General features: G+C 52.3%; 1 protein-coding gene across 1 annotated transcript; it reads left to right on the top strand.

Moving 5' to 3' along the window:
- Positions 1–2,902: 2,902 nt before the first annotated feature.
- Positions 2,903–17,464, top strand: RELB (RELB proto-oncogene, NF-kB subunit). The gene is given in 10 exon segments (XM_064406588.1): positions 2,903–3,257; positions 4,497–4,654; positions 5,738–5,818; positions 7,347–7,489; positions 8,640–8,744; positions 10,087–10,184; positions 10,186–10,303; positions 11,708–11,776; positions 12,593–12,670; positions 14,049–17,464. Coding segments are annotated over 10 exon segments (1,389 nt in total). The 5' UTR covers positions 2,903–3,089; the 3' UTR covers positions 14,420–17,464.
- Positions 17,465–18,161: the final 697 nt, after the last annotated feature.

Below are 18,161 nucleotides of genomic sequence, written 5' to 3'. Positions count from 1 at the left end.
TATTTTTGAGAATTCGGGATTTTGGGATTTGGGATTTTGGGATTTTGGGGAATTCGGGGAGGGGTCGGGGTCCCATCCCGGGGGGGAATCGGGGCGGGGAGCGCCGGGATCGACCCCAAATTTGGGATCGGAATCCCTGAAATCCCTCCCGGATTTGGGATCTGGGTTCAAATTCCCTCCCGGTTTTGGGATTTTTGTTTAAATTCCCTCCTGGATTTGGGATCAGAGCTTGAGTTCCCTCCCGGACCCCCCGAAATTCCCGGGTTTTCCCCAGAACTCCTCCCGAACCCCCCCAAAAATCCCGATCTTCCCCCCAGAAATTCTCCCGACCCCCCGAAATTCCCATTTCCCCCCAAAACCCCCCGAAAATTCCCTTTTTTCCTTTCAAAACCTCCTAAAATTCCCGATTTTCCCCCTAGACTCCCCGAAATTCCTGGTTTTGCCCCCAGAACCCCCCAAATTTCCCGGTTTTCCCCCCAGAAATCCTCCCGAACCCCCCGAAAATCCTGATTTTCCCCAAAACCCCCCGAAATTACCAATTTTTCCCCCAGAAATCCTCCCCAAACTCCCTAAATTCCGGTTTTTTTTCCCTCCCAAACCCCCGAAATTCCCCGTTTATCTCCCAATAAATCCTCCCGAACCCCTGAAAATCCCCGTTTTTCCCCCCAAATGCCCCGAAATCCCCGTTTTTCCCCCCCAAACCCCCCGAAAATCCCATTTATCTCCCAATAAATCCCCCCAGACCCGCTGTAAATCCCCGTTTTCCCCCCCAAGCCCCCCAAAAAACCCCTTTGTCCCCACCAAGCCCCCCGAAATTCCCGATTTCTCCCCCAGAACTCCTCTCAAACCCCCCCAAAATTCCCTTTTTTCCCTCCAACCGCCCAGAAAATCCCCATTTCCCCCCCCCCGAATTTCCCGTTTTTCCCCCCAAACCCCCTCATAAATCCCCATTTCCCCACCACCAAACCCCCGAGAATCCTCGTTTTTCCCCCCAAACCCCCCGTAAATCCCCTTTTTCCCCACTCAAACCCTCCCAAAATCCCCTTTTTTCCCCCAAACCCCTTCATAAATCCCCCCCCTTTTCCCCCCAAACCCCCTGCAAATCCCCTTTTTCTCCCCCCAAACCCCTCCAAAACTCTCCTTTCTCCCCCCAAACCCCCCCGTAAATCCCCGGTTTTCCCCCCCCAAACCCCCCGAAAAATCTCCTTTTTTCCCCTCCCCAAACCCCCGAAATCCCCATTTATCTCCCAATAAATCCCCCCAAACCCCCTCATAAATCCCATTTCCCCCCCCAAACACCCCCAAAAATCCCCTTTTTCTCCCCCCAAACCCCCCAAAACTCCCCTTTCTCCCCCCAAACCCCCCATAAATCCCCTTTTTTCCCCCCAAACCCCCTTTTTTTCCCCACCAAACCCCCCCAATTCCCATTTTTTCACCCAAATCCCCCAAAATCCCCGTTTATCTCCCCAATAAATCCCCCCAAACCCCCTCATAAATCCCCATTTCCCCCCCCCCAAAATTCCCCACAAATCCCCGTTTTCCCCCCCCCCAAACCCCCCCGTAAATCCCCTTTTTCCCCCCGAAATCCCGTTTATCCCCCCCAGAACTCCTCTCAAACCCCCCGTAAATCCCCATTTCCCCCCCAAAATTCCCGATTTCTCCCCCAGAAATCCTCCCCAAGGCCCCCGAAAATCCCGGTTTTCCCCCCCCAAACCCCCCATAAATCCCCGTGTTTCCCCCCAAACCCCCCTAAAAATCCCCCTTTTTTCCCCAAACCCCCCCCATAAATCCCCCATTGTTTTCCCCCCAAACCCCCCATAAATCCCCTTTTCCCCCCCGAAACCCCCGTTTATCCCCCCAGAACTCCTCTCAAACCCCTCATAAATCCCGTTTTTCCCCCAAAACCCCCCAAAATCCCCTTTCCCCCCCCCCAAACCCCCCAAAACCTCCCCTTTCTCCCCCCAAACCCCCCATAAATCCCCCATTTTCCCCTCAAACCCCCCGTAAATCCCCGGTTTTCCCCTCCCCAAACCCCCGAAATTCCCATTTACCTCCCAATAAATCCTCCAAACCCCCCCCGAAAATCCCCGTTTTTTCCCCCCAAACCCCCCGTAAATCCCCGTGTTTCCCCCCAAACCCCCCTAAAAATCCCCCTTTTTTCCCCAAACCCCCCATAAATCCCCATTTTTTTCCCCCCAAACCCCCAAAAATCCCCCTTTCCCCCCAAACCCCCAGAAAATTCCCTTTTTCCCCCCCCAAACCCCCCCATAAATCCCCTTTTTTTCCCCCCAAACCCCCCATAAATCCCCATTTTCCCCCCCGAAATCCCCGTTTATCCCCCCAGAACTCCTCTCAAACCCCTCATAAATCCGTTTTTTCCCCAAAAACCCCCAAAAATCCCCTTTCCCCCCCCCCAAACCCCCAAAAACTCCCCTTTCTCCCCCCAAACCCCCCATAAATCCCCCATTTTCCCCTCAAACCCCCCGTAAATCCCCGGTTTTCCCCTCCCCAAACCCCCGAAATTCCCATTTACCTCCCAATAAATCCTCCAAACCCCCCCCGAAAATCCCCGTTTTTTCCCCCCAAACCCCCCGTAAATCCCCGTGTTTCCCCCAAAACCCCCCTAAAAATCCCCCTTTTTTCCCCAAACCCCCCATAAATCCCCATTTTTTCCCCCCAAACCCCCAAAAATCCCCCTTTCCCCCCCAAACCCCCAGAAAATTCCCTTTTCTCCCCCCCCAAAGCCCCCCATTAAATCCCCATTTTTTCCCCCCAAACCCCCCATAAATCCCCATTTTCCCCCCCTAAACCCCCGTTTATCCCCCCAGAACTCCTCCCAAACCCCCCGTAAATCCCCTTTTTCCCCCCAAACCCCAAACTGCCGGTTTTTCCCCCAGAAATCCTGGAGGAGGTGATGAAGGAGGACGGCTTCCAGCCCGAGCCCGCGCCCCGCCTGGTGCCGCGCGGCGCCGCGCCCCGGGGAGCCGCCGCTGGCCCGGAGCCTCCGCGGCCTCTCGCTGGCCCCGGCGCCGCGCTGGCCGCACGCCGAGCGCCTGGAGAGGCTGGAAAAGCTGGAAAAGGTGGAAAAAATGGAAAAGATGGAAAAGGTGGAGAAGGCGGGGAAGCCGCGGCTGGTGATCACCGAGCAGCCGAAGCAGCGCGGGATGAGGTTCCGCTACGAGTGCGAGGGGAGGTCGGCCGGGAGCATCCTGGGCGAGAGCAGCACCGAGGCCAACCGCACCCTGCCCAGCATCGAGGTGGGGACCGGGAGAAACCGGGATAAACCGGGATAAATCCGGGAGAAACGGGGATAAACCTGGGAAGGGTTTTTGGGGTGGATTTGGGGGGATTTGGGGGTTTGGGATGGGCCGGGAGCATCCTGGGGGAGAGCAGCACCGAGGCCAACCGCACCCTGCCCAGCATCGAGGTGGGGACCGGGAAAATCCGGGATAAACCGGGATAAATCCGGGAGAAATCCGGGAAAAATCCGGGAAAAAATCCGGGGAAAAATCCGGGAGAAACGGGGATAAACCTGGGAAGGGTTTTTGGGGTGGATTTGGGGGGGATTTGGGGGTTTGGGATGGGCCGGGAGCATCCTGGGGGAGAGCAGCACCGAGGCCAACCGCACCCTGCCCAGCATCGAGGTGGGGACCGGGAAAATCCGGGACAAACCCGGGATAAACCCGGGATAAACCTGGGAAGGGTTTTTGGGGTGGGTTTGGGGGGTTTGGGATGGGCCGGGAGCATCCTCGGGGAGAGCAGCACCGAGGCCAACCGCACCCTGCCCAGCATCGAGGTGGGGACCGGGAGAAACTGGGATAAACCCGGGATAAATCCGGGATAAATCCGGGAAAAATCCGGGAAAAATCCGGGAAAAATCCGGGAAAAACCGGAAGGCTTTTTGGGGTGGATTTGGGGGGTTTGGGATCGGCCGGGAGCATCCTCGGGGGGAGCAGCACCGAGGCCAAGCGCACCCTGCCCAGCATCGAGGTGGGGACCAGGAGAAACCAATTTCCCTCGCAATTTCCCCCAGTTTCCCCCCAATTTTTCCCCAATTTCCCCCCTGCCTTTCCCCAGTTTCCCCCCCTGTGTCTCCCCAGTTTTCCCCCCAATTTCCCCCAATTTTCCCCCAATTTCCCCTGTGACTTTTCCCAATTTTTCCCTAATTCCCCCCCATTTCCCCCCAATTTTTTATTTAATTTTTTCCCACTTTCCCCATATTTTTCCCCATTTTTTCCCCGGGCAGCTGCAGGGCTGCCAGGCCATCCCGGAGGTGGCGGTGACGGCGTGCCTGGTGTGGAAGGACTGGCCGCACCGCATGCCCCCCGCACGGCCTCGTGGCCATTCCCCCCAGTTTTTTATTTAATTTTCCCCCAATTTCCCCCCAATTTTTCCCCAATTTTTTCTTTAATTTTCCCCAATTTCCCCCCCATTTCCCCCCAATTTTTTATTTAATTTTTTCTCAATTTCCCATTTTCCCCCCATTCCCCGGGCAGCTGCAGGGCTGCCAGGCCATCCCGGAGGTGGCGGTGACGGCGTGCCTGGTGTGGAAGGACTGGCCGCACCGCGTGCACCCGCACGGCCTCGTGGGCAAGGACTGCGCCCAGGGGCTCTGCCGGGTGCTGCTGCGGCCCCAGAGCAACCCGCGCCACAGGTCAGACCCCATCCACAAAAACCCCAAAATTCCAGGGGTTTCCGGGGGGTTTCTGGGAATTTTCCGGGAATTTTTCGCTTTTTCTGGAGGTTTTTGGGTGTTTTCGGGCGTTTTTTGGGTGGTTTATGGGCGTTTTTTGGGTTCTGTCCAGTGATCCTTGAGCCTCAAGTCCGTCTCAAGTGCAAGGAAAATCTGGGAATATCCCTTGGATTGGATCCTGTTGGAATTTTAGGGATTTTCCCAGATTTTTTTCCCTTTTCCTGACATTTTTCAGGCATTTTCAGACATTTTTTGGGTGGTTTATGGGCCCAAGCACAGGAAAATCTGGGAATATCCCTTGGATTGGATCCTGTTGCAATTTTAGGGATTTTTTCCAGAATTTTCCCCATTTTTCTAGTGGTTTTGGGGGCAATTTCCAGCATTTTTTGGGGCGTTTTTTGGGTTCTGTCCGGTGCTCCTCAAGCCTCAAAACCCAACCCAAGTACAGGAAAATCTGGGAAATCCCTTGGGTTGGATCCCGTTGGAATTTTAGGGATTTTTCCAGATTTTTTCCCATTTTTTTCAGCAATTTTGGGGCAATTTCAGGCATTTCCAGGCATTTTATGGGTGGTTTACGGGCATTTTATGGGTGTTTTTTTGGGTTCTGCCCGGTACTCCTCAAGCTCAAACCCATCCCAAGGAAAGGCTGGAAATCATCATTTTCCCAAGGAAAATCTGGGAAATCCCTTGGGTTGGATCCTGTTGGAATTTTAGGGAATTTTCCAGATTTTTTCCTGTTTATCCAGCATTTTTGGGGCATTTTTGGAGAATTTTTTCGAGCAGTTTTTTGTCTGTTTTTCTTGTTCTGCTTGGCGCTCCTCAAGCCCCAAACTCAGAAAAAAACCTGGGAACATCCCAATAAATGAATTTTCATGGAATTTTCCGGGGTTTCCCTCATTTTTGAGATGATTTTTGAAATTTTTCATTGTTTTTTTGCCTTTTTTTGCCTTTTTTTGCTGTTTTTTTGGGGTTTTGGGGCGTTTCCGGGCAGGGGAATTCAGGAAGGGCCCAGAAAAAATGTGGGAATTTTGGGATTCCCGGCAGTTTCAGCAACCTGGGCATTCAGTGTGTGAAGAAGAAGGAAATCGAGAGCGCCATCGAGAAGAAGCTGCAGCTCGGCATCGACCCCCTTCAACGGTCAGAATTTCCTCTTTCCCCTGAATTTCCCCTTTTTTCCCAATTTCCCTGTTTTTTCTCCGTTTTTTCCCTTTCCCCCCCTTTTTTTTTTTGATGTTTTTTGCCCCATTTCCCCCCCATTTTTCCAATTTTTCCTGGATTTTTCCTTTTTTTTGTCATTTGTCCGATATTTTTTCTTTTTTTTTCCCCTGGATTTTATGGTTTTTCCAAGTTTCTCCTGTTTTTTTTCCCCTTTTCCCCCATTTGGCCAATTTTTTCCCCCTGGTTTCCCTGTTTTCCCCCCATTTTTTTCCTCATTTTTCCAGTGGGCTCAATTCAGAACCACCTTCCCCTGCTTTCTGTCATTTTCCCCTGGTTTTTTTTTCCTCATTTCCCCCCATTTTTCCCAGCTTCTCCTGTTTTTTCCCCACCTCTCCTCCATTTCCCCCTGGTTTTCCCCCTGGTTTTTACCCCATTTTTCCTGTGTTTTCCTCCATTTCTGCCCCATTTCTGCCCTGTTTTTTCCCCATTTCTGCCCCATTTCCCCCCCATTTCCCCCATTTTTGCCCAATTTTCTCCATTTTTTTCCCATTTGTCCCCCATTTCTGCCCCATTTTCTCGCATTTTCCCCCATTTCTGCACCATTTTCCTCCCGTTATTCCTCATTTCCCCCTATTTTCCCCATTTTCCCAACTTTTCCCCATTTTGTCTCCATTTTGTCCCCATTTCAGCCCCATTTCCCCCCATTTTTCCCTGTTTTTCCCATTTTCCCCATTTCCTCCCATTTCTGCCCCGTTTTTTCCCCATTTTCCCCGTTTTTCCCCATTTTTCCTCCTGTTTTTCCCAATTTTTTCCCATTCCCCGCCCATCTTTTCCCATTCCCCGCCCATCTTTTCCCATTTCTGCCCCGTTTTTCCCCATTTCCCCCCATTTTTCCCATTTCTGCCCCATTTTCTCGTTTTTCCCCATTTCTGCCCCGTTTTCCTCCATTTTCCCAATTTTTTCCCATTCCCTGTCCATTTTTCCCCATTTCTGCCCATTCTCCTCCCATTCTTCCCCATTTTCCCCCGTTTTCCTCCATTTCTGCCCCATTTTTCCAATTTTTCCCCATTTCTACCCCATTTTCCTCCTCTTTTCCCCCATTTTCGCCGTTTTCCCTATTTTTCCCCATTTCTGCCCCATTTTTCCTCATTTCTGCCCCATTTTCCTCCCATTCTTCCCCATTTTCCCCATTTCCCCCCATTTCTGCCCCGTTTTTCCCCATTTTTGCCCCATTTTCCCCCTTTTCTGCCCCATTTTCCCCCATTTCTGCCCCATTTTTCCCCATTTTTCCCCATTTTCTCCCATTTCTGCCCCATTTTCCTCCTGTTTTCCCCCATTTCTGCCCCATTTCCCCCATTTCTGCCCCGTTTTCCCCATTTTTGCTCCGTTTTTCCCCATTTTTCCCCCTTATCTGCCCCGTTTTCCCGGTTTCTGCCCCGTTTTTCCCATTTCTGCCCCGTTTCTGCCCGTTTTTCCCCATTTTTGCGGTTTCTCCCCCGTTTCCAGCGGGCTCCCTGCGGAACCACCAGGAGGTCGATCTCAACGTGGTCCGGATTTGCTTCCAGGCCTCGTTCCGGGACCGCGCCGGGATCCCCCGCAGCCTCAGCCCGGTGCTGTCCCAGCCCATCTTCGACAAGAGTGAGTCCCAAAATCCCCGGATCCACCCCAAAAATACCCCGGAAATATCCCTGAAATGTCCTGAAAATGTCCTGAAATTATCCTGAAAATATCTCAGAATTATCCCCAAAAAAATCCCCAAAAAATCTCAAAATCAGCCCCCAAAATCCCCCTCAGCCTCAGCCCGGTGCTGTCCCAGCTCATCTTCGACAAGAGTGAGTCCCAAAATCCCCCGGATCCACCCCAAAAATACCCCGGAAATATCCTGAAAATGTCCTGAAATTATCCTGAAAATATCTCAGAATTATCCCCCCAAAAAATATCCAAAAAATCCCAAAATCAGCCCCCAAAATCCCCCGCAGCCTCAGCCCGGTGCTGTCCCAGCCCATCTTCGACAAGAGTGAGTCCCAAAATCCCCCGGATCCACCCCAAAAATACCCCGGAAATATCCCGAAAATTCCCCAAAAATTCCCCGAAAATTCCAAATAATTTCCCAAAAATTCCTGAAAATTCCAAAATAATTCTCCAAAAATTTCCCAAAAATTCCCAAAAATTTCCCAAAATTTCCAAAATAATTCCCAAAAAATTCCCAAATAATTCCCTGAAAATTCCCCAAAAATTCCCCAAAATTTCCCCAAAAAAATCCCCAAAAATTCCTCAAAAAATTCCCCAAAAATTCCCCAGAAATTCCAAAATAATTCACCCAAAATTCCAAAATAATTCCCCAAAAGTTCCTCAAAATTTTCCCAAAAATTCCCAAAAAATTCCAAAATAATTCCCCAAAAATTGCCTGAAAATTCCAAAATCATTCCCTGAGAATTCTAAAATAATTCCCTAAAAATTCCCCAAAATTCCCCAAAATTTCCCCAAAATTCCAAAATAAGTCTCCAAAAATTCCAAAATAATTCCCCCAAAATTCCACAAAAATTCCCGAAAATTCCAAAATAATTCCCCAAAAATTCCCCAAACTTCCCCAAAATTCCCCCAAAAATTCCCCGAAAATTCCTCAAAAATTCCAAAATAATTCCCCAAAAATTCCCCAGAAATTCCAAATTAATTCCCCAAAAATTCCCTGAAAATTCCAGAATAATGCCCCAAAGACTCCCCAAAATCCCCCCAAAATCCCCCGAGCTGGGGTCCCGGGCGGTGCCCGAGTTCCGGAACGTTCCAGAGTCCACGAACACGTCGGAGCTGCGCATCTGCCGCATGAACAAAGAGAGCGGGCCCTGCACGGGCGGGGAGGAGCTCTACCTGCTCTGCGACAAGGTCCAGAAAGGTACCGGCCACACCTGGGCACACCTGGGCACACCTGGGCACACACCTGGGGCACACCTGAGATACACCTGGGCACAGCTGGGCACAGCTGGGGCACACCTGGGCACACCTGGGCACAGCTGGGGCACACCTGGGCACACCTGGGCACACACCTGGGGCACACCTGGGCACAGCTGGGCACAGCTGGGCACAGCTGGGGCACACCTGGGCACAGCTGGGGCACACCTGGGCACAGCTGGGCACACCTGGGGCACCTGGGCACAGCTGGGGGCACAGCTGGGCACACCTGGGCACAGCTGGGCACACCTGGGGCACCTGGGGCACAGCTGGGGGCACAGCTGGGCACACACCTGGGGCACACCTGGGCACACCTGGGCACAGCTGGGCACAGCTGGGCACACCTGGGCACAGCTGGGCACAGCTGGGGCACACCTGGGCACAGCTGGGGCACACCTGGGCACAGCTGGGGCACACCTGGCACACCTGGGCACAGCTGGGGGCACAGCTGGGCACACCTGGGCACAGCTGGGGCACACCTGGGCACAGCTGGGCACAGCTGGGGCACAGCTGGGCACAGCTGGGCACACCTGGGGCACCTGGGGCACACCTGGGCACACCTGGGCACAGCTGGGCACACCTGGGCACACCTGGGCACAGCTGGGGCACACCTGGGCACAGCTGGGGCACACCTGGGCACACCTGGGCACAGCTGGGCACACCCGGGCACACCTGGGCACAGCTGGGGCACAGCTGGGGGCACAGCTGGGCACAGCTGGGCACAGCTGGGGAGGAGCTCTACCTGCTCTGCGACAAGGTCCAGAAAGGTACCGCGGGCCCTGGGCACAGCTGGGCACAGCTGGGAGGAGTTTGGGGACACCTGGGCACAGCTGGGGGCACACCTGGCACAGCTGGGATCACACATCCCAACCCACATCCCCCTCCCACACCCCGATCCCAGATCCCAAATTCCCAGTTCCCAAAGGAATTCCCGCTGTTTCCCAGAGGACATCGCAGTGATTTTCCGCAAGGAGCCCTGGGAGGCATGGGCCGATCTCTCCCACACCCCACACCCCATATCCCATACCCCATTCCCAATCCCAAATCCCACATTCCCAAACCCCAAATTCCCAAATCCCAAAGGAATTCCCGCTGTTTCCCAGAGGACATCGCGGTGATTTTCCGCAAGGAGCCCTGGGAGGCGCAGGCCGATCTCTCCAGTACCCCATTCCAGATCCCATTCCCAATCCCATTCCCGCTCCCATACCCCATATCCCACAATCCCAAATCCCAAATCCCGCATTCCCAAATTCCCCGTTCCCAAGGGAATTCCCGCTGTTTTGCAGAGGACATCGCGGTGATTTTCCGCAAGGAGCCCTGGGAGGCGCGGGCGGATTTCTCGCAGGCCGACGTGCACCGGCAGGTCGCCATCGTGCTGCGCACGGCCGCCCTACGCGCACCTGGAGCTGCGCGAGCCCGTGCAGGTGGAGGTGTTCCTGCAGCGCCTCACCGACAGCGTCCGCAGCGAGGGCTTCCGCTTCACCTACCTGCCCCGCGACACCGGTACAGCACCGGGACAGCACTGGGATAACACCGGGATAACGGGGATGGGGTACTGGGATAACGGGGGTACCGGGAACGGCTGGGCTGCAGGTGCAGGTGCAGGTGCAGTGCAGGTGCAGGTGCAGTGCAGGTGCAGGTGCAGGTGCAGGTGCAGGTGCAGGTGCAGTGCAGGTGCAGGTGCAGGTGCAGTGCAGGTGCAGGTGTTCCTGCAGCGCCTCACCGACAGCGTCCGGAGTGAAGGGTTCCGCTTCACCTACCTGCCCCGCGACACCGGTACAGCACCGGGACAGCACCGGGATAACACCGGGATAACGGGGTACCGGGAACGGCTGGGGTGCAGTGCAGGTGCAGGTGCAGGTGCCGGTGTCAGTAGCAGTCAATCCCGGTGTTCCCCGGTAGTTTCCGGTGTTCCCAGTAACGGTTCCCGGTGTTTCCCGGTAACGTTTCCTGCTCAGTCGCGGTGTAACTCCCGGTGACGTTTCCCGGTGTCACTTCCCGGTGTTCCCTGGTGTAACTCCTGGTGTTCCCCAGTATTCCCCGGTGTAACTCCCGGGGTTATTCCCAATGTAACTCCCTGTGTATCTCCTGATGTTTCCCAGCGTAACTCCCGGTGTAACTCCCGGTGTAACTCCCGGTGTAACTTCCAGTGTAACTCCCGGTGTTCCCTAGTGTAATTCCTGGTGTTCCCTGGTGTAACTCCTGTTATTTCCTGGTAATTCCCAGTGTAATTCCCAGTGTGTTTCCCAGTGTAATTCCGGGTGTAATTCCTGTTATTTCCTAGAAATTCCCGGTGTAACTCCTGGTGTAATTCCCGGTGTGTTTCCTGTTGAAACTCCAGGTGTAATTCCTGGTATTTCCCGGTGTAATTCCCGGTGTAATTCCTGTTATTTTCCAGTAATTCCCAGTGTAACTCCTGGTGTAACTCCTGTTATTTCTTGGTAATTCCCAGTGTAATTCCCGGTGTGTTTCCCGGTGTAATTCCTGTTATTTCCAGTATTCCCATATGTCCTGGTGTAACTCCTGGTGTTTTTCCCGGTGTAATTCCTGGTGTAATTCCCGGTATTCCCGGTGTGATTCCTGGTGTAACTCCCGGTGTGTTTCCCGGTGTAACTGCCAGTGTAATTCCGGGTGTAATTCCTGTTATTTCCCGGTATTCCCGGTGTGTTTCCCCGTGTAACTCCCGGTGTAATTCCCGGTATTCCCGGTGTAACTCCGGGTGTAATTCCCGGTGTGATTCCCGGTATTCCCGCTGTGTTTCCCGGTGTAATTCCCGGTATTCCCGGTGTAACTCCCAGTGTAACTCCCGGTGTAACTCCCGGTATTCCCGGTGTAACTCCGGGTGTGATTCCCGGTGCAATTCCCGGTGTGATTCCCGGTGTAACCCCCCCCGCTGTGTCCCCGCAGACGCGTACCGGGTGCAGGTGAAGCGCAAGCGCGGAATGCCCGACCTGCTGGAGGAGCTCTCGGGGACAGGTGGGACTGGGGGGGACTGGGGGGGACTGGGATTGAACTGGGGGGGACTGGGAGGGAACTGGGAGGGACTGGGAGGGGATTTGGGGGGCACTGGGGGGGACTGGGACAAACTGGGAGGAAACTGGGAGGGACTGGGAGGGACTGGGATGGACTGGGATGGACTGGGGGGGACTGGGAGGGGACTGGGAGGGACTGGGAGGGACTGGGAGGGACTGGGGGGGACTGGGAGGGGACTGGGAGGGACTGGGAGGGACTGGGGGGGACTGGAAGGGACTGGGAGGGACTGGGGGGGACTGGGAGGGACTGGGAGAGAACTGGGACAAACTGGGATGGGATTGGGGGGGACTGGGAGGGACTGGGATGAACTGGGTGGGACTGGGATGGGATTGGGAGGGACTGGGAGGGACTGGGAGGGGATTGGGGGGGACTGGGAGGGACTGGGGGAGGGAACTGGGACAAACTGGGATGGGATTGGGGGGGACTGGGAGGGACTGGGATGAACTGGGTGGGACTGGGATGGGATTGGGAGGGACTGGGAGGGATTTGGAGAAAATATGGGATGAATTTGAGGAAAATTTTGGGGGGATTTGGGGAGGATTTGGGATGAATTTTTGGGGAGTTTTGGGAAATTTGGGATGAATTTGGGGAGAATTTGATGGAATTGGGAGAATTTGGGGGAAATTTGGATGATTTGGGCAGATTTTGGGGGATTTGGGGAGAATTTGGTGGAATTTGTGATAAATTCGGGGACAGTTTGGGGGGATTTTGGGGGGAATTCTGGGGAATTTGGGGAATTGACCCCCCCGGTGCCCCCAGACCCGTTCGGGATCGAGGCCAAGAGGAGGAAGAAGCCCCCGGGGTACCTGGAGCACTTCATCCCCCTGGGCCCCACAGGTGCCGCCCCCAGTCCCAAATTTCCCACCCCAAATCCCAAATTTCCCACCCCCAAATCCCATTTTTTCCTACAATTCCCATTTTTCCCCCTAAAATCCCCAATTTCCCCCCCCCCAAATTCCCATTTCACCCCCCAAATCCCCATTTTTCCCCCTAAAATCCCCCTTTTTTCCCCCAAATCCCCAATTTTCCCCCAAATTTCCTTTTCTTATTCCCCAAATCCCCATTTCCTCCCCCAAATCCCCCTTTCCCCCCAAAATCCCCATTCCCCCCCAAATCCCCATTCCCCCCCAAATCCCCATTTCCCCCCCAAAATCCCCATTTTTTCACCCCAAAATTCCCATTTTCACCCCCAAATCCCCATTTTCCCCCTAAAATCCCCATTTCCCCCCCAAATCCCCATTTCCCCCCCAAAATCCCAATTTTTCACCCCCAAATACCCATTTCCCCCCCCAAAATCCCCATTTTTTTCCCTAAAATCCCCATTTTTTCCCCCTAAAATCCCAATTTTTCCCCCTAAAATCCCCATTTTTTCCCCTAAATCCCCATTTCGCCCCCCAAATTTCCATTTCCTTCCCAAATCCCCATTTTTCACCCCCAAATCCCCATTTTCCCCCCCAAATTTCCATTTCTCCCCTAAAATTCCCATTTTCCCCCAAAATCCCCATTCCCCGCCAAATCCCCATTTCCCCCCCCAAACCCCCATTTTCCCCCCAAAAATCCCCATTTTCCCCCCAAAAATCCCCATTTTTCCCCCCCCAAACCCCAATTTCCCCCCCAAACCCCCATTTCCCCCCAAAATCCCCATTTTTTTCCCCTAAAATCCCAATTTCCCCCGCCCAAAAATCCCCATTTTTCCCCCCCAAACCCCCATTTCCCCCCAAACCCCCATTTCCCCCCAAAATCCCCATTTTTTCCCCTAAAATCCCAATTTCCCCCCCAAAACCCCCATTTTTTCCCCTAAAATCCCCATTTTTTCCCCCAAATCCCCATTTTTTCCCCCCTAAATCCCCATTTTTTCACCCCTAAAATCCCAATTCCCCCCCCAAAATCCCAATTTCCCCCCCAAAAACCCCCATTTCCCCCCCCCCAAAATCCCCATTTTCCCCCCAAACCCAAATTTCCCCCCCCCCAAAATCCCCATTTTCCCCCCAAACCCCAATTTCCCCCTAAAATCCCAATTCCCCCCCCAAAATCCCAATTTCCCCCCAAAATCCCAATTTCCCCCCAAAATCCCCATTTCCCCCCCAAAATCCCCATTTTTTCCCCCAAATCCCCATTTTTTCCCCCCTAAATCCCCATTTTTCCCCCCCCCAAAATCCCATTTTTTCCCCCAAAATCCCATTTTTTTCCCCAAACCCCCATTTTTTTCCCCCAGACGCCGCCTTTCCCGCGGAGCCTGCGGAGCCGCTGCCGCCGCTCGCGGGCGCCTTCCCGGGGCCGCCGCTGGGGGCCGTTCCTGGAATTCCCGGAATTCCCGGAGTTCCCGGAGCTGCCGCTGCTCCCGGGCCCCCCCGAGCTGCTGGCCGAGCCCCCCGCCGGGGACCCCCCCCCCCATCTCCAGCCTGCTGGGCTCCCACCTCTTCCCGGGGGGGGAGGGCTGAGCGGGCCCCAAAACCAGCCCCAGAATGCCCAAAAATCCCATCAAAATCCGCCTCGAAATTCCCCAAAATTCCCCAAAAATCCTGTCAAAATCTGCCTCAAAATTCCCCAAAAATCCCCCTTGAATTCCTCCCAAAATCCCCTTGAAATTCCCCAAAATTCCCAAAAATCCTCTCAAAATCCGCCTTGAAATCCTCCTAAAATCCCATCAAAATTCCCCAAAAATCCCCCTTGAAATTCCCCAAAATTCCCCCAAAATCCTCCCAAAATTCCCAAAAAATCCTGTCAAAATCTCCATCAAAATTCCCCAAAAATCCCCCTTGAAATCCTCCCAAAATCCCCTCGAACTCCTCCCAAAAATCCCCCTTGAAATTCCCCAAAATTCCAAAAAATTCCCAAAAACCCTATCATAATGTGCCTCAAAATTCCCCAAAAATCCTCTCAAAATTCCCAAAAATCCCCTCAAAATCCGCCTTGAAATCCTCCCAAAATCCCATCAAAATCCCCCAAAAATCCCCCTTGAAATCCTCCCAAAATCCCCTCGAAATTCCCCAAAAATCCTGTCAAAATCTGCCTCAAAATCCTCCTAAAATCCCATCAAAATTCCCCAAAAATCCCCTTGAAATCCTCCCAAAATCCCCTTGAAATTCCCCAAAATTCCCAAAAATCCTGTCAAAATCCGCCTCGAAATCCTCCCAAAATCCCATCAAAATTCCCCAAAAATCCCCCTTGAAATTCCCCAAAATTCCCCCTCAAAGTCCTCTCAAAATTCCCCCAAAATCCTCCCAAAATTCCCAAAAATCCTGTCAAAATCTCCATCAAAATTCCCCAAAAATCCCCCTTGAAATCCTCCCAAAATCCCCTCGAACTCCTCCCAAAAATCCCCCTTGAAATTCCCCAAAATTCCAAAAAATTCCCAAAAACCCTATCATAATGTGCCTCAAAATTCCCCAAAAATCCTCTCAAAATTCCCAAAAATCCCCTCAAAATCCGCCTTGAAATCCTCCCAAAATCCCATCAAAATCCCCCAAAAATCCCCCTTGAAATCCTCCCAAAATCCCCTCGAAATTCCCCAAAAATCCTGTCAAAATCTGCCTCAAAATCCTCCTAAAATCCCATCAAAATTCCCCCAAAAATCCCCCTTGAAATCCTCCCAAAATCCCCTTGAAATTCCCCAAAATTCCCAAAAATCCTGTCAAAATCCGCCTCGAAATCCTCCCAAAATCCCATCAAAATTCCCCAAAAATCCCCCTTGAAATTCCCCAAAATTCCCCCTCAAAGTCCTCTCAAAATTCCCCCAAAATCCTCCCAAAATTCCCAAAAATCCTGTCAAAATCTGCCTCAAAATTCCCCAAAAATCCCCCTCGAAATCGTCCCAAAAAATCCCCCTTGAAATTCCCCGAAATTCCCAAAAATTCCCAAAAATCCTGTCAAAATTCCCAAAAATCCTGTCAAAATCCCCCTCGAAATTCCCCAAAATTCCCCCTCAAAGTCCTCAAAATTCCCCCAAAATCTGCCTCAAAATTCCCCCAAAATCCTCCCAAAATTCCCAAAAAATCCCGTCAAAATCCCATCAAAATTCCCCAAAAATCCCCCTTGAAATTCTCCCAAAATCCCCTCAAAATCCTCCAAAAAATCCCCCTTGAAACTCCCCAAAATTCCCAAAAATCCTCCTCAAAATTCCCCAAAAATCCCAAAAATCCTTCTCAAAATTCCCTGTCAAAATCCCCCTCCAAATTTCCCAAAAATCCTCCTCAAAGTCCTCTCAAAATTCCCAAAATTCCCCCTCGAAATCCTCCCAAAATTGCCAAAAAACCCTCCTCAAAATTGCCCAAATCCCCTCGAAATTCCCTCAAAATTCTCCCCAAATCCCCCTCGAAATTCCTAAAATCCCCTCAAAATTCCCCCAAAAAAACCCCTTCGAAATCCTCCCAAAATTCCGACCTCAAAATTCCCAAAATTTCCCAAAATCCCCCCAAAAAATTCCCCTCAAAAATCCCTCAAAATCCCCAAAAATTCCAAAAAATTCCCCTGAAAATTCCTCTCAAAATCCCCAAAAATTCCAAAAAATTCCCCTGAAAATTCCTCTCAAAATCCCCAAAAATCCCCAAAAATTCCAAAAAAATCCCCAAAAATTCCTCTCAAAATCCCCAAAAATTCCAAAAAATTCCCTCGAAATTCCCAAATATTCCCCAAAAATCCCCGAAATCCCCAAAATTCCGGGAGGATTTTTGGGATTTTTGGGATTTTCTCCCATCCCCGGAATTCAGGGGAAATTTGGGGAAATTCCCGAATTTTTTCCCCTTTTTGGTTTTATTTTTTGCACTGGATTTATAGGGGAGCCCCAGCCCGGGAATTTTGGGAATTTTTTGGAATTTTGGGGGAATTTTGAGAATTTTGAGCAGAATTCCAGGACATTGGGGGAAATTTTGGGACTTTTCGGCAGAATTCCTGGGATTTTGTGAGGAATTTTGGCAAAATTCCGGGATTTTGGGGGGAAATTCCAGGATTTTGGGCCGAATTCAAGGATTTTTGGGGAAAATTTTGGAATTTTGGGCCGAATTCCCGGAATTTTGGAGGAAATTTTGGAAAATTTGAGCAGAATTCCAGGATTTTGGGGGGAAATTCCAGGATTTTGGGTGGAATTTTGGGAATTTTGGGGCGGAATATTGGGAATTTTGAGTGCAAATCCTGGGATTTTGGGCAGAATTCCATGAATTTTGAGTAAAATTCGGAGATTTTGGGGAAAATTCCTGGGATTTTGGGCAGAATTCCGTGATTTTGGGGAAAATTGCCACGTTTTGGGGCAGAATTCTGGGATTTTGGGGGAAATTCCCGGGATTTTGGGCGGAATTTTGGGAATTTGGGGGCAGAATTCCAGGATTTTTGGGTGGAACTCTTGGGATTTTGGGCAGAATTCCGGGATTTTTGGGTAAATTCCCGGAAATTGGGGCAGAACTGCAGGAATTTTGAGCAAAACTCGGAGATTTTGGGGAAAATTCCGGGATTTTAGAGGCAATTCCCAGGTTTTGGGGCAGAATTTGGGGATTTTTGGGGGGAATTCCGGGGATTTTGGGCGGAATTTTGGGCGGAATTCCAGGATTTTGTGTGGAATTATTGGATTTTGGGGGAGATTTCCAGGATTTTGGTCAGAATTCCCGGTTTTTGGGTGCAATAAAGGCACGGACGGACTCCCGGGAATTCTTTGTGGGCACTGGGAGGGACTGGGAACGGAACCCGGAAGTGAAACCGCACAGGCCCCGCCCACACAGCAAGCCACGCCCCTCCAGGCCCCGCCCCCGCCTCGTTCTGACAACAAGCCACGCCCCAATCTGTTTTCTCATTAGGCCCCGCCCCAGCCTCGTTCTGGCACGAGCCACGCCCCCAATCCGTTTCCTCATTATGCCCCAGCCTCGTTCTGACACCAAGCCACGCCCCCAATCCTTTTCCTCATTAGGCCCCAGCCTCGTTCTGACACTAAGCCACGCCCCATTTTAATTTCCTCATGAGGCCCCGCCCCAGCCGTTCTGGCACCAAGCCACGCCCCAATCTAGTTCCGCATTAGTCCCAGCCTCGTTCTGGCCCCAAGCCACGCCCACATCACCAATCCCATTAAGCCCCTCCCTTTCTCCCAGCTCAACTTCCGCTTCCCCGTCACTTCCGCTTCCGGGTGCGCCGAGCGCGGTGAGCGGCGATGGCGGCGGGGCCGCTCCCCCAATTAACGCTTAATTAGCGCCCTAATGACCCCCCCGCGGGCCTGCCCCTCATTAGCGCCCTCATTAGCGCCCTAATGACCGCCCGGCCCCTCAGCGCTGCCCCCGGGCCCCCCCGTTCCCCTTCTCCCTTCCCGCCCTCATCCCCCTTTTATTTTTTATTCCCGTTTTTATTT

Source organism: Passer domesticus, unplaced genomic scaffold, assembly GCF_036417665.1.
Source record: "Passer domesticus isolate bPasDom1 unplaced genomic scaffold, bPasDom1.hap1 HAP1_SCAFFOLD_320, whole genome shotgun sequence".
NCBI lineage: Eukaryota > Metazoa > Chordata > Aves > Passeriformes > Passeridae > Passer > Passer domesticus.
Note: the sequence above shows the minus strand (reverse complement) of the source record. Positions and strands in the feature narration are given on the sequence as shown.